Below are 17,385 nucleotides of genomic sequence, written 5' to 3' on the forward strand. Positions count from 1 at the left end.
TGGAGAAGAAAGGTGTACAGACCCACAGATCACTTTACCTCCTGTTTAGGAAAACCTTTTCAAAATTTTTGCAAGGCAGTTAGTCAGATCTTAAAAACTGTTGAAAGTGACAGGTCAAGGGAATACTGACTTATATAAACATTTGTGTTGACTGGAAAAAACTGTCAGGGGAAGGGCAAAAGGATGAGACACAACAGAAATGGGGTTTACCATGAGTAAGGAGAGAAGAAGGGAGAGATATGGCATGGAATACCAAAAGAACAGTTCAGACAAAACCATCATTTAAAATACTAATCTGTATATGTTTTAGCATTATCTCCTCAAAGTCCACTAAATGATTTTTAGAACAGGTTGTATAAATGAATATTTTTAAAAACTCTCAGCAGTTAAAATATTATTGATGAAAATGACAGCAACATACCTCATACACAATGTAAATCAAACCCAGTCTGGTCAAAATAGATTAATCACTTTGGACAATTTATACAGAATTGCCTAGAGATTAAGATATGCCACCCAAAAATACAGCAAGAACTGATTACAAAGCCTCTTGAGTTAATATAAAGGGAAATGAACCTATGCAGCCTAGCCACATATTCTATTAAAAATTAGGAAGAGTAGATGATGCAACATGATTATCTTCTCTACCTTCCATATCCGTGTTACTAGATTTTTCCTATTAATATTTATACAGAACACAAGAAAAGTTTTCTGCATCATTGTAATCAGAGAAAATAATTTCCCCCTCCTACTATCACACTAAGTATTGCAGCAGAAAGGAATGATATACCAGCAAACACAAATTCTGATTTAACATTAATATCTTTTTCCAGTGTTTCTGAATGATCCTGATGACATTCAAGACAATATAATCATTTTGTCTTAGATATGAGATATTACTTTTACTAATCTATACCTGGTACATTATTTTCTTTTTATCTATTATTGAAACAAAGGCTATTATCAGCCTGAAACATACAGCTGAATTAGAAACACCAATCGATAAAAGGGATCTAAAAGGTATGTGAAGGCTTTAGGCTTTTGATTGTACTAATAACAAGTAGAGAAAAAAAAAATATTTTTTGCTTTCTCCAATATAGTGACAACCTGTTAATCAGTAGGATCCATTTCATCATCACTCATGTTTAGGGCAGCCTTTTATAAATGAAATACTTGCCTAGAAAGAAATGTAGCAAAATGCCTTTCAAGGACTCTAAGCAGTGGACAAATGGCATACATAACTTATTTAAACGGCACACCTGATGACGCCTGCAAAGCTTTCTGCAACGGTTAAGTGGAAACTGGGTTTTGCTGGTATAAATTTCCAGCTGGACAGCTTAGTGCCCTTCAGAACACTCCATTTTGCTGGGCCTTTCTCATTGACAGGCTACACTTCTATGAGTTTGATACAGGGACTGCTAGATGATGCTCCCTAATCTGAACTCTGTAGGTTGTTAGAAGTCTTTTTTTTTGACCACAGAACTTAGAAATACAAGCTTCTAAGCACACCAAGTTATTTCTTTGTTTCTAGTTGTCTTGAGGAATGTGTTCTATAAAGAAAATAAATAAACTCTTACACTGCATAATAATAGAGGTCATCATTTAGCTGGTATTTTTTTTAAGGTCTGTTTCAGTCAAGAGAATTTTACTGGTGAGATTCTTTGTTTTCACTCTTCCTCTTAAGCACATTCAACCAGTTTACGAGTCTTTCTCACCCTGACCTCAAGCAGTCTAATGCTAAATTTTTCTTTCCTCATCCACACCCTTAGTTCACATTTCTCATATTTCTGATTCCTAGGTACATACCTTGCCTTTAAAAAAGCTGCCTAGCCAAAGTACTTGCTTGAAATCCACATATAAAGCCTGTGATGCAACCAAGCCATTATCAGACCAAATTTGTCACATCAGTACAAGAGGAGACCAATAACAACACTGAATGAAGTCGCTCTCAAAGCCTATATCTACAGACATTAATGTTACCTCCTAAACTGCATCACTGTCTTCCATTTCCCAAGCCTATAGCACAAACGTAAGCCTGTCACAAGTCATGTCAGTCTCAACTCCAGCAGGTCTAGAATTGGAGACAACTGGGAGTTGCTTTTTTTGCCTTTCCTTATGTCGGAGGATCATTGGAAAGAACTAAGCAAGAGTGTAGCATATAGCACATTGTTTATGTACATGCCATGTTAAATCTGAGACACTAATATTAAATGTCTATAGCTACGCTGGAGGAATTTAATAAAAGTGGTCTAAAGAAGGTACCAAAAAATAAGGCAGTAACTGAAAGATGTGAAAGAAAACAAAGCAGCTAAACAGCTCTTTGGTATGATATTATTTATTGATTTTAGCTGAAAGAGAGTATTTCCAACTCAAATCAATAATTTATAGCAACACACCAAAGAAGTAGGGAAGATTTTTCCTGCACAGTATCAGGAGGGCTGTTCTTCCTGAATAAAAATGTGTGGTTCTGTCTATCAATAAAAACATGTGCCCCAGTGAGGATCCAGAAAGAGAAACAGATGCTCAGACTTTGCATCAGTGCCAGTGAATCAGTGCCGAGCCCCAGCTCATTCTTTTGAATTAAATTCTGGGGGGAAAATATACCATGTGCACAGACCAACTCTACTAATTTACTGTGGCACTCACTCAGGGTCTGGCTTAATTTATTTCTTTAGTTTTTTACTCAAAGGTTTGTGAACACTTAAGAAATGTTTCCTCAATTAAAAATCAATAGAACAGACACCGATGTGCATAGCAAATCATAATATGACGTGCAGGATGCAGTGCTGAGGCACTGCCGAAACAAAACAGCCCTCATCTGTTCATGTTTATTTTTAAAACAGGCTGCAAATGTCTGTTAATCTGAATTCCTCTGACCCTCGTGGAATACTGCTGACCTTCTACTGGTGTAGCAGTGGTGATATTCACGGGTCATGTAGCATTCTGCATGTGCTCTGCCAAATAGAGTATAAGTTGCTTGCTTATATGCAAGGAGCTCTGCCCTGTTTTATTACCTACTCTGATAGCAGCAGCTACAAAGTTTGGAACAGATTTGAACTGAGAAGCCTGAGGAAAAAAGAGACTGACAATTCAAAGTGTCACAGAGCTGGCTGATATGGACTACACTGACAGAGCTTCTGAAACGTGACAACGCAGGAATCAGAAAGGCACAGGTGGAGCTTGTCATGAAATGGACTTTTTCCCCAAATGAAATACCAGTTAAATTCCACTTTACGTTGGAACTGAAAGTTGGGAAGAGTTAAACTACAGATATTATCCTGAAAATCAACATTTGTATAAAAATGAAATGACTCCTATCAAAAGGAGATATTTTTTGTTTCCCACTAGCACACTAAAACTAAAAATATTTTATTTTAAACTGCCAAATTTGAAACTAAAATGTTTAGTTTTGACTCTCATTATAAGAAAATCAAGCCACTCACTGAAATTTTCTGCAAGGGAAATACCAATGAAAGCAAAACTAACATTGTCTGAAGATGAAACACTGTGAAAAACCTTTTGATCAGCTAACACTGCTTGCCTAAGTCCATCACCAACATCTCCTGTTTTTCCTAGGTGGCTGTGAAACTCCAAAAAATAATAATGCCTGACAAGTCTGACAAGTAACATCCCATGCAGTTCCAGTATTTAGCCTCACATGAACTCCACCTACACTCCTGCATTCACTGCAAACTGAAGTCTGGATGCATGTGTGATGTCTACATGTGCTACTCCTAATTCAAGCAAGGTCTTACACCATGATATCTAAGTTTCTGTGAAAGCCATTTTTCTTTCTCCCTAAAGCATTACAATAGATGGATTTCTTGAAATGCTCTAAGACTGTCAAAAAATTTTCATCGTCTCACATTTCCAGATGAACAAGAGTTTTTGCCTACCTGTCCATTGAAAGTTGAGCCACCAGTGTTACATCAGTATTGTCTGAAGCAGGTTCATATTCATAATGTAGAAAATACAAATGAGTGCGATGGACGGTGAAGCGTTCTCGACGAAATTCATAGCATAAGTCATCCTCATCCAGCTCAGACAGCTGTTTCTGGAGCTGTAAGGGAAAAGCAGACATAAATATAAGTCCTTTATTATTCCTCTTTCAAGTCAGAGAGAGTAAGGAGGTTGGGAACTTGCAGCATGAAGCAATGGGGAGCAGACTGAAACAAACATAGCAGTATTTTCCCAAGTGTCACTCCTTCAAGCCACTGGACAAGAGATTAGAAGAAAGCACTCCTAAGCAAACAGATGAGGCAGACAGACCATTATATTATGATCTATGTATTTTATATATCATATGTATTATCATCTTCCAACATCCAGAGTAGCAATGAAACAGTGAACAATCACATTTAATAACTGCCAAGTTTCAGAGCTAATGATCCAATGGGATGCATAAGACCACTCCTTATTAGAAGCAGTATTTTAAACTACTTGTAGACATACAGCTCCAGCAGAGGGGACTCAGCAGTAGATTATGCTTGTACCCTGGACTAAGCAATTCCCATTCTGCTGCCTCTGTTGGAGAACAGTAACTGCTGCTAGGGGCATGGACAGACAGCTGGAAAAGTAACAGCTTAAACTGAACATTAGTCAGTGTCTTGAGACTTATGTATCTGCACCAGTATAATTTTGAAATAAAAATAATATTTCAACTGCAGAAGAGCCAGATATAAGCCTGTATTTTTAACAGGATTTGTACTTCTGGATATTTGGGTTGAGAAATCAAAAGGATGCCAGATTAGCAGAGAACAGGTATTTCTTGGCTTCCCTGAAAACCAAGCCCCTTCAAAGTCAAAACAGCTAAAGAAAGCAATTGTATCCTCAGTCATTTATTCCTGTAGCTGTAACAGAATAAAAGTTTGGCTCTTGGGAAAGGAGGAAGAGAAAAACTGACCAAACAACTATACAGATGACCAATTCCATCACTGAACTATATTATTTAAAGACAAATATCTGGCTAGAATTCTTAAAATGCATTCATTTTAAAGGAAAAATCAGTCATCCCTGCTGTAAAATATTCCACAAAATGTAATGACAATGAAAATTATAAATGATATTGACATATCAAATAGAGTTCTGTTTGCGTTGATCTAGAATGTAGATTATTAGTAAAGGTATCATTTTCCACACTTTATTTCTTAAAAAATATCCTATAAGAAGGATAAGATTACCTGTTTATCAGTAAAGAATAAATTAAGACAAATATTCATGTTATATATATACAAGTTTTGATAAAATCACTGTGAACTTCAAATTGTTTCATGAAATAAACATTATGAATTATAGACATTCATTTAGATTCAAAAATCTCTTCTGTTCTGTTCAGAATGATTTAAAGTAATAGTTTACAACAGTATCATTAAGAAAAACATTGGAAAATGTAGGCGTTTCTTGTTCTAACATCGTGTTAAGAACAAGAGCTGTTGTTCTTGGAACTATAAGCGTAATGGCTGCCATCAACAATAATGCTTAGAGCTGAATGTTTTTCTGTGACAGCTGATGGAATAATTCCTGGTATTTTCCTGTATATCACTCTTTAATCTTCTTTTGAATAATGGAAACACCTCCTTTGATTTCAATGAGTTTTGGATCAGGATCTCATTCTTCCTTGCTATTGTTCTGCACAGGTCTTAAAATGTCCCTCAGGAGAGACTGCTTTTAGAAAGATGAGAGCCTGAATCTTGACAAATCTTTACTCAGGCAAAACTTCTATTGAAATCAAGATCTCTTTTGGTGGAATAAAAATTGGGAGTTCTTTTACATATTGTTGGAGTTTCATTCATTCTGCTTTAAAAATCATGATTCAGCTGAGCCTGTACTTTATTTTCCGAAGCACATTCAAACAATATTTGAATTAAACCCAATATTTACAACAATGACTATAAAGATTATTGTATCTTTTTGTTTCTCCTTTGAAAAGAGATATTAGTGTGCCCTTATCAGAATTATCAAGGAGCTTTAAATGTAAACGGTTAAGACAATAGCAAAGCACATTTCAGGGATACCTTCCTATCCTGCTGTATATACAAACAACAAGGCTAGAAGTTTATAATTGTACAGCAGCTACTAATCAGGCAGTCACTGAATGATTATCAGATTACATTCAGGTTGCAAGCTATGAGGATATAAATACTTAATTATAAGTTACAGAATAACATTTTGGGCTCAATTATGGCTTTGCATACTACAGAGCCCTTGGTGGGGGATGAGGAGGGAGACGGCTTCTCAGAGGCTCCAGTATTTTGGCTGTGAAAGTCACCAAGCCACAAAGTTGCCCGTGGAGGTGATGGAGAGCAGCAAGCACCAGAAAGCGCCTTCTGCTATGGGGAAAGGGTAACCTGTTCTTTCCACTGCTTTTCTTAGGGTCAGGATTTTGTCACTGCTTTGTGAGAACACTTGTACAATCCTTGCTTGCTCATACCATGAGCCTAAACTGCTGGACAGCCTTAGGAGACCTCTGCAGGCTGTGCAAACACAGCTTACATAAGGCACGCTCCTTCAGACACAACAATCAGTACAGGACAGGCTATGATTTGGCCTGTAGTAACTGTTACTGTGCACGTGGCAAGCAGTCTGCATTAAGGATGGGCTTATCCTGCAGCAATGGGGAGGCAACAGGCATTGGAAAGAAATATAGCATGTGATTATCCATGTGAAAACTCCCTGCTGGAAGCAATGCTGGACATGCTAGGATTTGGTCTAGCAAAACATGTAAGCTCACAAGGTTTCTCACTGAAGCCAATCGTGTGACATGCACAAGGTATCAGGACCAACATCGTGGGTGCTGCACAAGATTACACACTAGGCAGCAAAAAGCCAGTCCATGCAGCTGCCAGCTGAGGACTGCATGGACTGGGAAAGTCAGCTGCACCCTAAAACATTCAGGCTAGCCTCTTTTTTCTTTTATTCAACCTAGTTCAAGGACAATTTTGTTGCTGTGGGTTTTGTTATTTTTGAGTAAAATTGTTACAGATATCACAGCATAATGAAATAATACTGCCAATTTCTGAAGTTGAATAAATAAACAAATACCTCCCCCTTTCTTTCCTCCAGCGACCTAAAAATCAGATCCTTGGAAACAGCCAGCTTGTTATTTGAACATATCTCTTTCCTGATGCCTGACAACAATAGGAAGTGAGGAAAATACTGTGAAGTGAAATACCATAACCTACTTACTTTCTGAACAATCTCATTCAGTTACAGGACTATGAAATCCAGAATACTGGTAACTTCCCCAAAATATCTTACAACTTCTATATAGAATGTTTAAAATAAATTAATATGGACAGGAATTAAAGACTTGAGTACCATACATGTATGTGCATTTCTTACTTACTACTCTTACAAATGATTGAACAGCATAAAATGAGTTACAGCAGAAAAAAAAATCCCTTTCTTTTGGAGACATAGCAGAAAAAAATCCTTTCTTTCGGGCATCTCATCTTTTTGCACTTGTAAAAATGCAGTGACATCACAGTTTTGTCATCCTTTTAGGCAGCTCTTTCATTGCCCTCTGACAGAAATTTATTGGAGGCAAGAGTAGGAAAGGAAAATTTCCAACCCATTTTTGCCTTGTTGTCTCTCCAAGACTGGGTTTATCTAACGGCAAGCAGCAATACAGTTGAAACTGAACCTGATGTTTGCAGGCAAATTAATGTAAGAAGAGAGGTTGGATAAGAGGGGCCAAAGAAGCCTCTATATTTCTTTCTTTGAAGAAATGGCCCATCTTTGTAATATGTCAGAGCTCAACAAAAACAGTGCCTTTGGTTTCTACTCTGTGTTTCTTAAAATATACTACAGGCATAAAATGGGGTGGAGGAAAAAAGAAAACATGTTTTCAGGAATAAAAAAGCTTCATTAGTTTAAGAGTATTTTCCCCTCCTTCAATTTCTCTCTCAATACATTCATATACCCCCAGTATGACACACGTATAAAGGCTGCTTCCTTTTACTGTGAAGGGACACACACAATCTATAAATACATATGGCATAAAGTCATATGCCATTTTTTACACACATTTAAAATGAAGAATTTTAATGATGCACAACATTCAAAAGAAAAGTAATTGTCTAAGACAGTCACATACATAACCTTAAACTTATCTCTTTATGAGTTACCTCATTCTTTTCCAGTTACATGATCACATAAAATTTCTCTAATGATATGATCTTATCTACAGCATGTATATTGTGTGGATCCATTATTTATGGATAAAGAACTTACAGCTTGGTTTAGAGTTTGCTCCCACATTGTACCTTTATGAAAAGATGAGCTACCAATGGGAATCTGACAGATCTATACAAACAGAGGCTTACTTAAACACAGTGCACCATCAAAATGAGGATCTTAATGTCAGCTGGATTTGATAAAAAGATGGCATCCCTTTAAGAATCCCTCCATAATACTTATAACAAAATGCCTAATATAGCTAAGACTTTTCATCCTTAGAGTGACAGCATGCATTTCACAAAAGCAAGTTTGCTTATCATGAGATTCACTCTTTCTACAAGACTTTCAAGGCTAAGGCTACTTGCCACTGAGCATGTGGGAAATTTCACCTCGAGGAAACATTTTTGCAGTTGAAAAGTGATGTGCTTTTCAGCGTGTGTACAGTAGATATTCTCTTAGGAAATACTGTAGTGGGAAACAGTGAGTGCTTTCATTAGCATCACAATGTTACTTGTTTCCAAAATAAAAATGGTAGCATGCAGAGAGTGCCATGACATGCAAGAGACCAAAGCAAAAAGAGAGAGATATCCAAGAGTACACGTTACATTACTTCTTGGGATGACCAGCTGTGGCATGCGATCAGACCACTCACTTCTCAGGTGGCCTGTGAGGCTAGGCTGGACAGACAAGCACGGGCAGACCAGAAGCTATTCAACTCTACCGTGAATCCTCATCATTTACCAGGTCTACTTTTCTGACTAATACATCTGTGGTGTATCCATGTGCTAGACAACAGACCCATATGATAATGGCACATAGCATGTACCTTTCACTGATGAACTGGTTAGTCCTAACCAGATTTAGTTCCTAAATCTCCCTTCCTAAGGCTGTTCCTAGAAGAAGCGCATCAGTGATCAGCTTCATTTGTTTGAACTGCCGTGTCACAGAAACTATTTTCTTCCCACCAAAATCTACAGGATTTCATCACAAATGAGACCAATCCAAAGTCCAGGATCAGAAATATTTTCTTTGATATTAGTGATATTTAAGAATTTTTTTTTTTTTAATTTATTTTTATCTTTTTCCTTAAGTCCTATTTAGACCTTAGGGAAGGGGAGAAATCCCTTCATTGTATAGGCATCTCTTTCTCATGAAGTGTTTAAGGTAAAGTGAGATGACACAAGGCTTAAGTAACTCACTAAATACCATGCTAACACAACAGGAACAGAGCTGCTCAAATGAAAACTTTTAACTTTCAGATCATCTTTCCTTCTCCCAGGTGTGTGCAGTTAAGATTCATAGCACAAAACCAGCTCAGCTTAGCCACTGAGACAGATGAAAAATAACACCAGCCCAGGATGAAACTACAATCTGGCTATAAAATGCAGCAGTTTTATTTCCTCCTGTGTAGCTGCCCCACTTCCCACCAGTAGGCAATTATGTTACAGCGTTTAGCACTTTTAAAGTTAAAAATTAAATTAACTGCTGCCTTTAGGATGGCATAAACAAAACAGATGATGTAAGGAGGAAAAAGCATTTACTGAGTCTTGTTTGGAATGACCTACATAACGTAATTCTTGCTTCTCCAGTGATTAGTAATAAAAACCAGGCTAATCCCATGTCAATTAAATCCTTATTCCTCCCATGCCATAAAATTTCGTACATTTGCTATGGGTCAAATTGAGCCATCTGTGAAACAAAGCTGTGCTTGGGACAACGAGAAGGATAGTGTCTGAAAAATCCTACTTAACAAGAAGAATTTTGTTGTAGTGTATGAAAAAATTGACAATATTCTTGTGAAATGGAAATAATGGCTTATCTTTACTGTGAATAATCAACACAATTAAGCACCCAAGTTCTTGGCATGCGTACCATCATAGACAGTTCTGTACAGATGAAGCACAACTCCTCTTGATCTCAGCTGCAGCTGTGAGACCTTGGTACTTCTCTGCATTTCCTTTCCCCAGGTTCCTGACACACTTTCTTGGCAGAGCTTATTTCCAGCCCACCCTCGTACCACAGTGCTTTGATGGGTTGGTTTCCCTGATTTTGTTTCCCTGGATTGTTCCTTCTTGTGTAGCAAATTCCATGGTCAAAATTTGCTGAGTGAGACCCTGCCCATTCTTTAGCCCAACAAAGCCTCATAACATCAAGTAGTCTGCCAACAGCCTGTTCATACAGGCACCCATCAGTTCTTTCCTGCCCCGAACACTCTCTCTCTCCAGAACCTCTGTCCAGGCTACTTGTCCTTTTTGGCCTTAGATTTGGATTTTATCCCCTGTTTTGTTTTTTTTTTTTTTCGATGGGGCTTTTTGCCCCATACCTGGAGGTGTTCAAGGCCAGGTTGGATGAGGCCATGAGCAACCTGATCTAGTGGGTGGCACCTTTGCCTATGGCAGGGGGGTTGGAATTGGGTGATCTTTGAGGTCCCTTCCAACCCAGGCCATTCTATGATCTTATCCCTTTCATATGTGAATATGGATTTTTTCTCCTCCATATTGTCTGGATAGCAGTGAGGGCAATGGATCTCTCTCAGGACAGAGACCAAACAGGTTCCTGCTCCTAGCTCTCCTGTCCAGTCAGACAGAAAGGCGCAGAGCATTCAGGAGAAACAGTCACAGAAAATGCCCGTTTTGTCCTGGTCCCCCACCTGCAGCATGCTCAATTCTTTGGTGGCACTGGCAAATATGCAGTCTGATCAGACGTATCCATGCACACTCCAAAGGAGTCTCCAGAGATCTGAGCCTCCTTGAAGTCAAACAAAGCACTGCTGAAGATGTATAAATTATAGTGGGATTTTTCAGCCCTATAATTTGCATAAATTTTCACCAGCTTGGCAAAAGACACATTCCTGGCCCCAAAGTCACTCTCGCTAAATGTCAGCTCCTTCTCTGAGGTAAGCAGTATATCCATGAAGAAGTCATCAGAGCTTGCAGTGCGGGCAATCCCCCCCAAACTTTTTCCCATGTTTCACTTTAAAAAAAAATCAGAGAGAAGAAAAAAGGAGGTATACAAGCATGGTAAAAAGAAACATAGTTAACAGTTCCCCCATCTAGCAATACTGTAAGCAGCTGAAAGCAATTTAATCGGAAGTTTCAGGCAACTAAAAGGATGTGCTACCAGCTCAGCATTTAATAATAATAACAGTAACAGTTTTAATAATAGAAACTACACAGCTGGGGAAGTCAGGATTTCCCGTCAAAACTACCATAAACCATCTGTTATTACTAGAGAAAGACTATGTCATGACAAAATAGTACCTTTAAATCTCAGTCCTACTGATGATGCAGTATTCTGAAATCCTGCACGAGCAAAGGGTACTCACAGCATCAGTCTGATCAGTCTGATTCTTGTTACCGACTCGGAAGCTCCCTTTGCAATCCACTTTAAGATATTCAGAAATTGCTAAATTTGAGAACAGAGCTTATGCTACATAGCACATCAATTTCCTGCCCTTCTGGTAGATATTACTAGGTGGAATGCACAGCTATTTGCTAATATTAAAAATCTTTGGTTTTGTACAGAAAAAGTAAATTAGTAAAAAGACATTTAGGAAGTAAATATACACCTAAGCAAGTATTTTCTCTGGAAAACTAGATATTTTTACATTGTTTCTTTGTGTTGATGAATGGGAAAGAAAAAAAATGGTGGAAGTCTGGGGAGAATTTTTTTTTTCTTTTTCTGAAAAGTCTTCTCTAAGGGGAATCTGCTCTCTTCTTCCAAAATTGAGTGAAGTTGGTGATAAAGCTCCCACTGATCTTGCTCTGGGCTTTGGATCAGGACGCAGCCTTCACTAATAGGGGACACCCCATTCAACCTTCAGATTTAATGCTTTGGCAGAAGCACCTGGTGAGAAGCTGTCTGCAGGAAACGAGTTTTATGAGAATGCTAAAAGGTTGAGTGTGTGCCCCTGTGTGCTGAAATCAGACTTACAGTATCTATCTCATAGTGCAACTACAGACCTATAGACAGAAGATCCTGTTAAAGTATTTTAGATGCTGCAGTAAGTCCTTTAGAATGAAATGCTGTACATAACAATTAAAAGCCAATAGAAAACATTTAAATTGGAGGGTTTCCCTAAAATCTTCTCCTTTGTATCAAAATAAAAAAGGAACGAGAAAGGGAAATAGCATGGAACAGTAGGATGGAGTGACTGAGGGCTGGCTTCAAAGGCTACTTGAGTCAATGACGTTGTTTACAGGAGGATTTGGTTCATATTCTGAATTTCACATTTGTATTTCCCATCCAGACTCTGCACAAAAGGCAAAGAGGTGATTGTAATACCACTTTGCAGAGAAGAGCCAGCTCTGTGTAATCTCATTTTAGTACATCCTGAATGAAGGGGACTTAGAGTACTGCTCTGTGGCAAGGAGCACATGCCAGGCCCCCATCTACAGTCTGTCCCTGCAACAGTGTCTTTCAGCTTGACTATTTCAATGGAAGGATGAAACATGTATGTACACATAGACATACACATAACCACTTTTACATTAACAGAAAAATTACCTCAGCACCTCCCAGTTTTTCAGTCTGCATTTCTTTGCCTCCAGTATTTGATTTTGAAAGCCCTGTCTATTCTGTTCATTCCTATTTGTAACTTTTTGGAACCTATTAGCAGTGCAGTTTGGTACAGCTGAAGATCAGCAACTGCCTAGATCAGCACTATGTGGTATAGGATCCCCAGACTGCCTTTATTTAGACCTCTTGAAATTCAGTCTGTGGTATTATACTTCCTTAGCAAACATTAAAAAAAAAAGAAAAGAAAAGAAGATATTAATCCATCTGCATGTATACAGACACATATATATGTAAGCATACACGCATGCACATATATACACTGAGAAAGAGTGACAGATTAATGTAACATCTGATTATGTTTTAAACTAATGCCCCTTCATATCTCTCTGGCACTGTAAAGAGTCCTTAAAAAAGAAAACGTGTAATTTACATTCATTTTAAGGACATCTCAGTACTGATGAGAAGCGTAAAGGGCCTTAGAGCAACAGAACCAGCCCAATGGTACCCATTGCCACACTTCTTTTTACATTTCACAGATATTTGCATTACAAATGAAATTCCTTAATTACAGGTCGCATTCCAAATAAAGCATAATTACAAATATTAAACTGCAGAGTTGCAACGGCTGGCATATTGGAAAAGGACCTTAAGGGTAAATTCTGCCACAGACAGATTATGAGTGACAGCCCCATAACAAGCCACTGCTTCTTCCACAACAGGGCTCGGAGGATTTAGTGCTTAGTAATTTTCTCTGATTATAAAACAAGTGGAGCTATTCCAGCATTTTGTCCACTAGTCTACAGTGCAGAGAAGCATAGTCAGCTGAAGGAGGATCTTTTACATATATACAATGCCTAGCACAACAAAACCCAATTGTGTTTTGGGGCTGCTAGTCTCAATTCAGGGAAGAACAGAAAAATAATAGCTATCGCATAAATCAAATAGCAATTCCTACCTTATACATACTTGACTTTGCAAAAATTATAGCTTTTTATGTACTATATATGTTTAGGAATCCTAATGGAAACGTATAGCTGCCTTGGTTAACTAAAGGTCCATCTAACCCAGCATCCTATCTCCAGCTGTAAGCTGGCAGCCTAGAGAGGAGTGCAAAAACAGTGCCAGTGTATCATGATGTTTCCTCAGAACGCTCCCCTAGTCCTGAACTTGGGCTTAAGGACTTCCTGCACCAAAGCCTAACAGCTCCTGACTGATTTTCTTTCCATGAAGAGGTGCTTTTTGAACATGTATGCATTTTTAGCAACACTATGTCCTGTTCAAAGCTTTGTTACATCTTGGGTGAAATGTCTTCCTTTGTTTTGAACCTGCTACTTGCTATTTTCTCTTCATGCCTCCTAGTTCTTGTTCTGGGAGGGATGACAAACAGTGGCTCCCTGCTCACCTTACAAGATGTTCTGCTTCTGAAGATTATCCTGCAATAGATCATTGGAATGTACTGTATTTTAATAGGACACCTGTGACACTGTGTGTACTACAGCAGAGAGAGGGAGAGAGAGGGAGAGAGAGAAAGAAGTTTTCATAATAATCCTATTCTTAAGGCCTCATAACATCAAAGCTGAAACTAGCTTTTTGTATTCTACAATAAAAAGGATGTAGTCAATTTTCCAGCAGAGCTTACATAAAGGGTAACTAATTAATAACAATGTCTTCTCCCAAGTAAGCTATCTTAAGCTATCCAAAGTTAGATTTTTTCTATATTGAGTTGTTTTGATAGAAGGCTGTTAACTTTTTGGTTTCTGTTGGCAAGTTAAGACTCATGTATTTTTGAATGTCTAGCTCATTCTTTTCCAGTATCTTTTTTTTTTTTTTTAATTTATAAATGGAAGAATGCATTACGTTTCCTTTTCAGACACAAGCCATACCATACACCATATTGCGTTCTACTTGTCTTGAATAAGAAACAGCCTTGAAGAGTTAGTCATTTCCAGTGTCTGTCAACCAGATACAAGTTCAGTAAAATGAGCCATTTTAACTTTCACGACTGCCATTTTCAGCAGCAAGAACTTGCATTCAGTGTGCACAGCTCCCCAACAACTTGTCATCTGGAATAAATCTGTTTATTAAGGACTTACAGAGCTCTGGAAAATATAGCAACAAGTCTGTGGCTGCATTCCTGCTCTTCAAACCCACACAATTGCAAATTCAGAATAATTTTAAAGTATATTCTTAAAGCATGATAAAGAAGATGTGTTTTGTCTTTTTTTTCAACATCTCACTCCCCTCTTCTCTTCCTATCCCCTACTCCATCTATCGTACTGTGATGTCTTTGACCATCTGCCTCTTAGTGCTCTTTTATCACATTCAGTTCACTTGATTCTCTAAAAGCCCCTCACTCTTGCAGAGGATTTTTCTTTCTCCATGTGCTTTCGCTCTTGCTGTGCACTCTCTCTCTCTTTTGTCTCTGCTTCAGTCTCCTTGAGTTAATGTTTAACTATATTTTTTCATTGTTTCCTCACCTCTTTCAGAAGACAGTGGTAAGGCTGAGTATCTGGGAAGCCGTGCCTTGGGCTAAAATATATCTATCCAATATCTGAGTGTTAAAGTCAGAAAATTGGGGATGGCATCTCCTGTGGTCATTTTATCCACAGACTAACTGGAAACACTACAAGCCTCAATGATGCTATTGATTATCTTTTAACTGCTAATGTGTATATGATACTGGCATTGCTTTATTGATTTTTATAAAGAGAATTTTGTATATTTTAGATAATTATGTATTTTTTTTCTTGAAGGTAACATAAAAGGTTACATCTTCCTTTGTATTTCCTTTCAGACTATGCAGCCAAAATTGATACTTGGTCTACAAATCTTCACAGACTACATTATACACGAGGAATTCATACACATCTGTGAGTGTTTCAATTAACAGTTTTTTACGTTGGAACCATATGTACTGAGGCACACACACATAAGAACATCTGTATGTAAACATCCTTGATTTCAACCATTTTCAAAGGATTTACTTCATCTGAAAGGTTCTGATTGCAAATTTTATGCAGATACACATAACTACTGCTGTGTTTTGTTAGAGGCAGGGCAGAAAAAAACTGCACAGTCCCACAGCCCATGTGTACTGTGAAGTATTAACTCATTCGACAGTTTTCAGTATGGCAAAAACTCATAGATCTAATCCAGCAGTCTTGATGTTTTCATTTTCTCTTCATTATTTGTGCATTAGTATCTACTAGCCAAAGTCAACATTATCTTACGCTGAACAAACAGACAGCAAGAAACAATCATTTCCCCTGGAAAGTTTTAGGTCTAAGGGTGAGATTTGCAGAATTGCCTAATGGAATTAAGAGCCCGAATCCTCATTTTCAATTTGCTATCTTACCTTTGTTGGGGATTTTTAAAAAGCAAAGCAGCCTAAAAAAAACACAAACCAAAAACAAAAGAGGGGAAAGGCAGGATTAATACGTCAGTTTTACAGGCAAGGAACTGAGGCACAAAGAGATTAAACGATTTGCAAAGCGTCACTCTTGGAATCTGAGCACTGACCTCAATTCTCCTGAGTCCCTACCCGCACTGCCAATTCTCCAAGTTTTCATGTAGCCCGTGCCTTGTATGAAACACCCTTTAAAATCTTCAAGCCCTAAACATACCACTTACGTTTTCACTGTTAATGTCTGCCTCACTGGGGCAGCCAAAGAGTTCCCGTCTCAGCAAGTTCCCATCATATTCTAGGAATGTCAGGTAGAGGTTGCGGAAAAACTCCACGTGCTTGTTTTTCACTCGCAGCTTCTTTGGTGAGTTCCAGTGAATCACCTCAGAGAGAAAAAAGAGAAAACATATCGTGCTGTTAGAATACAGATTTGCTTTAACCCCTGTTTTTGTGTGTGTTTAGTATACTGCCCTCTTAAAACCGAAAAAACCAAACAAACAAACCAACAACAGCAACCCTAGATCTACACCAACTTCCTTCTGTCTTTTTATTTGGACAGCTTTATCGTGCCTTTCACAAGTGACTGCATACTGTACAGACGATGCTCTTTTAAACCCATCCATACCACAACATGCACATAGGAGTTGGGGTGCTGCTCAAATTTGTGATGCAGCACCTCCTAAATGCTGCCACTGGTCTCATGACAGACCATACAGGTTTATAGGCTCTTTTGAAGAGGGTGGCATTATGAGGGATTCAGGGATGTTAATATTAAGCGTTAATCTCAGATTTCCATATGACTGATTGATTCACTGTTTCAGGCCAGGCAGACTCTTCTCCTGTTAGACACTAAGGAGAAAAAGCCTCAAATGAATTCTTGTATCTATGTACACCCTTCAAAAAGGACTGAATTTAATCTGGCTTCCTTTTTCTCCACTGCTTCATTTAAACAAGACTGATCTCAGTTGCATTATACAACATAGTGGTGCAGCACAATGCTTCACCCCTTGAATTCCTATTTCTAGCAGGTATTTAGCCTCTACTAATGGGAGATGACTCTCACACTGGCCTAGATTTAACTCTAATGCTGACATAAAGGGCCTGATTCTCATTTACATCCAGGCGACTTTGCACTGATCCCTGGCAGTGTGAATGAGAATGGGGCTCAAAGGAAAAACTATCAAGGAGCCAAAAGTGGCTTGCAGGAATGATTTCATTTTATAGAGGCTATATTTTAGGCATAAGAAAAACAAAACAAAACAACCAACAACCAAGTGCTTTGTATT

General features: G+C 38.2%; 1 protein-coding gene across 1 annotated transcript in view; it reads right to left on the minus strand.

The window, feature by feature from the left end:
- LARGE1 (LARGE xylosyl- and glucuronyltransferase 1) overlaps positions 1 to 17,385 on the minus strand; it is a 281,219-nt gene that overhangs the window by 19,257 nt on the left and 244,577 nt on the right. Inside the window, exons 11-12 of the mRNA XM_084289677.1 lie at positions 16,327 to 16,482; positions 3,897 to 4,060 (exon numbers count right to left, since the gene is read on the minus strand). Of these exons, the coding sequence (XP_084145803.1) occupies positions 3,897 to 4,060; positions 16,327 to 16,482 (320 nt within the window). The remainder of the gene's footprint in view (positions 1 to 3,896; positions 4,061 to 16,326; positions 16,483 to 17,385) is intronic.

Source organism: Netta rufina (genome assembly GCF_964035555.1).
Source record: "Netta rufina genome assembly, chromosome: 1".
Classification (NCBI taxonomy): domain Eukaryota; kingdom Metazoa; phylum Chordata; class Aves; order Anseriformes; family Anatidae; genus Netta; species Netta rufina.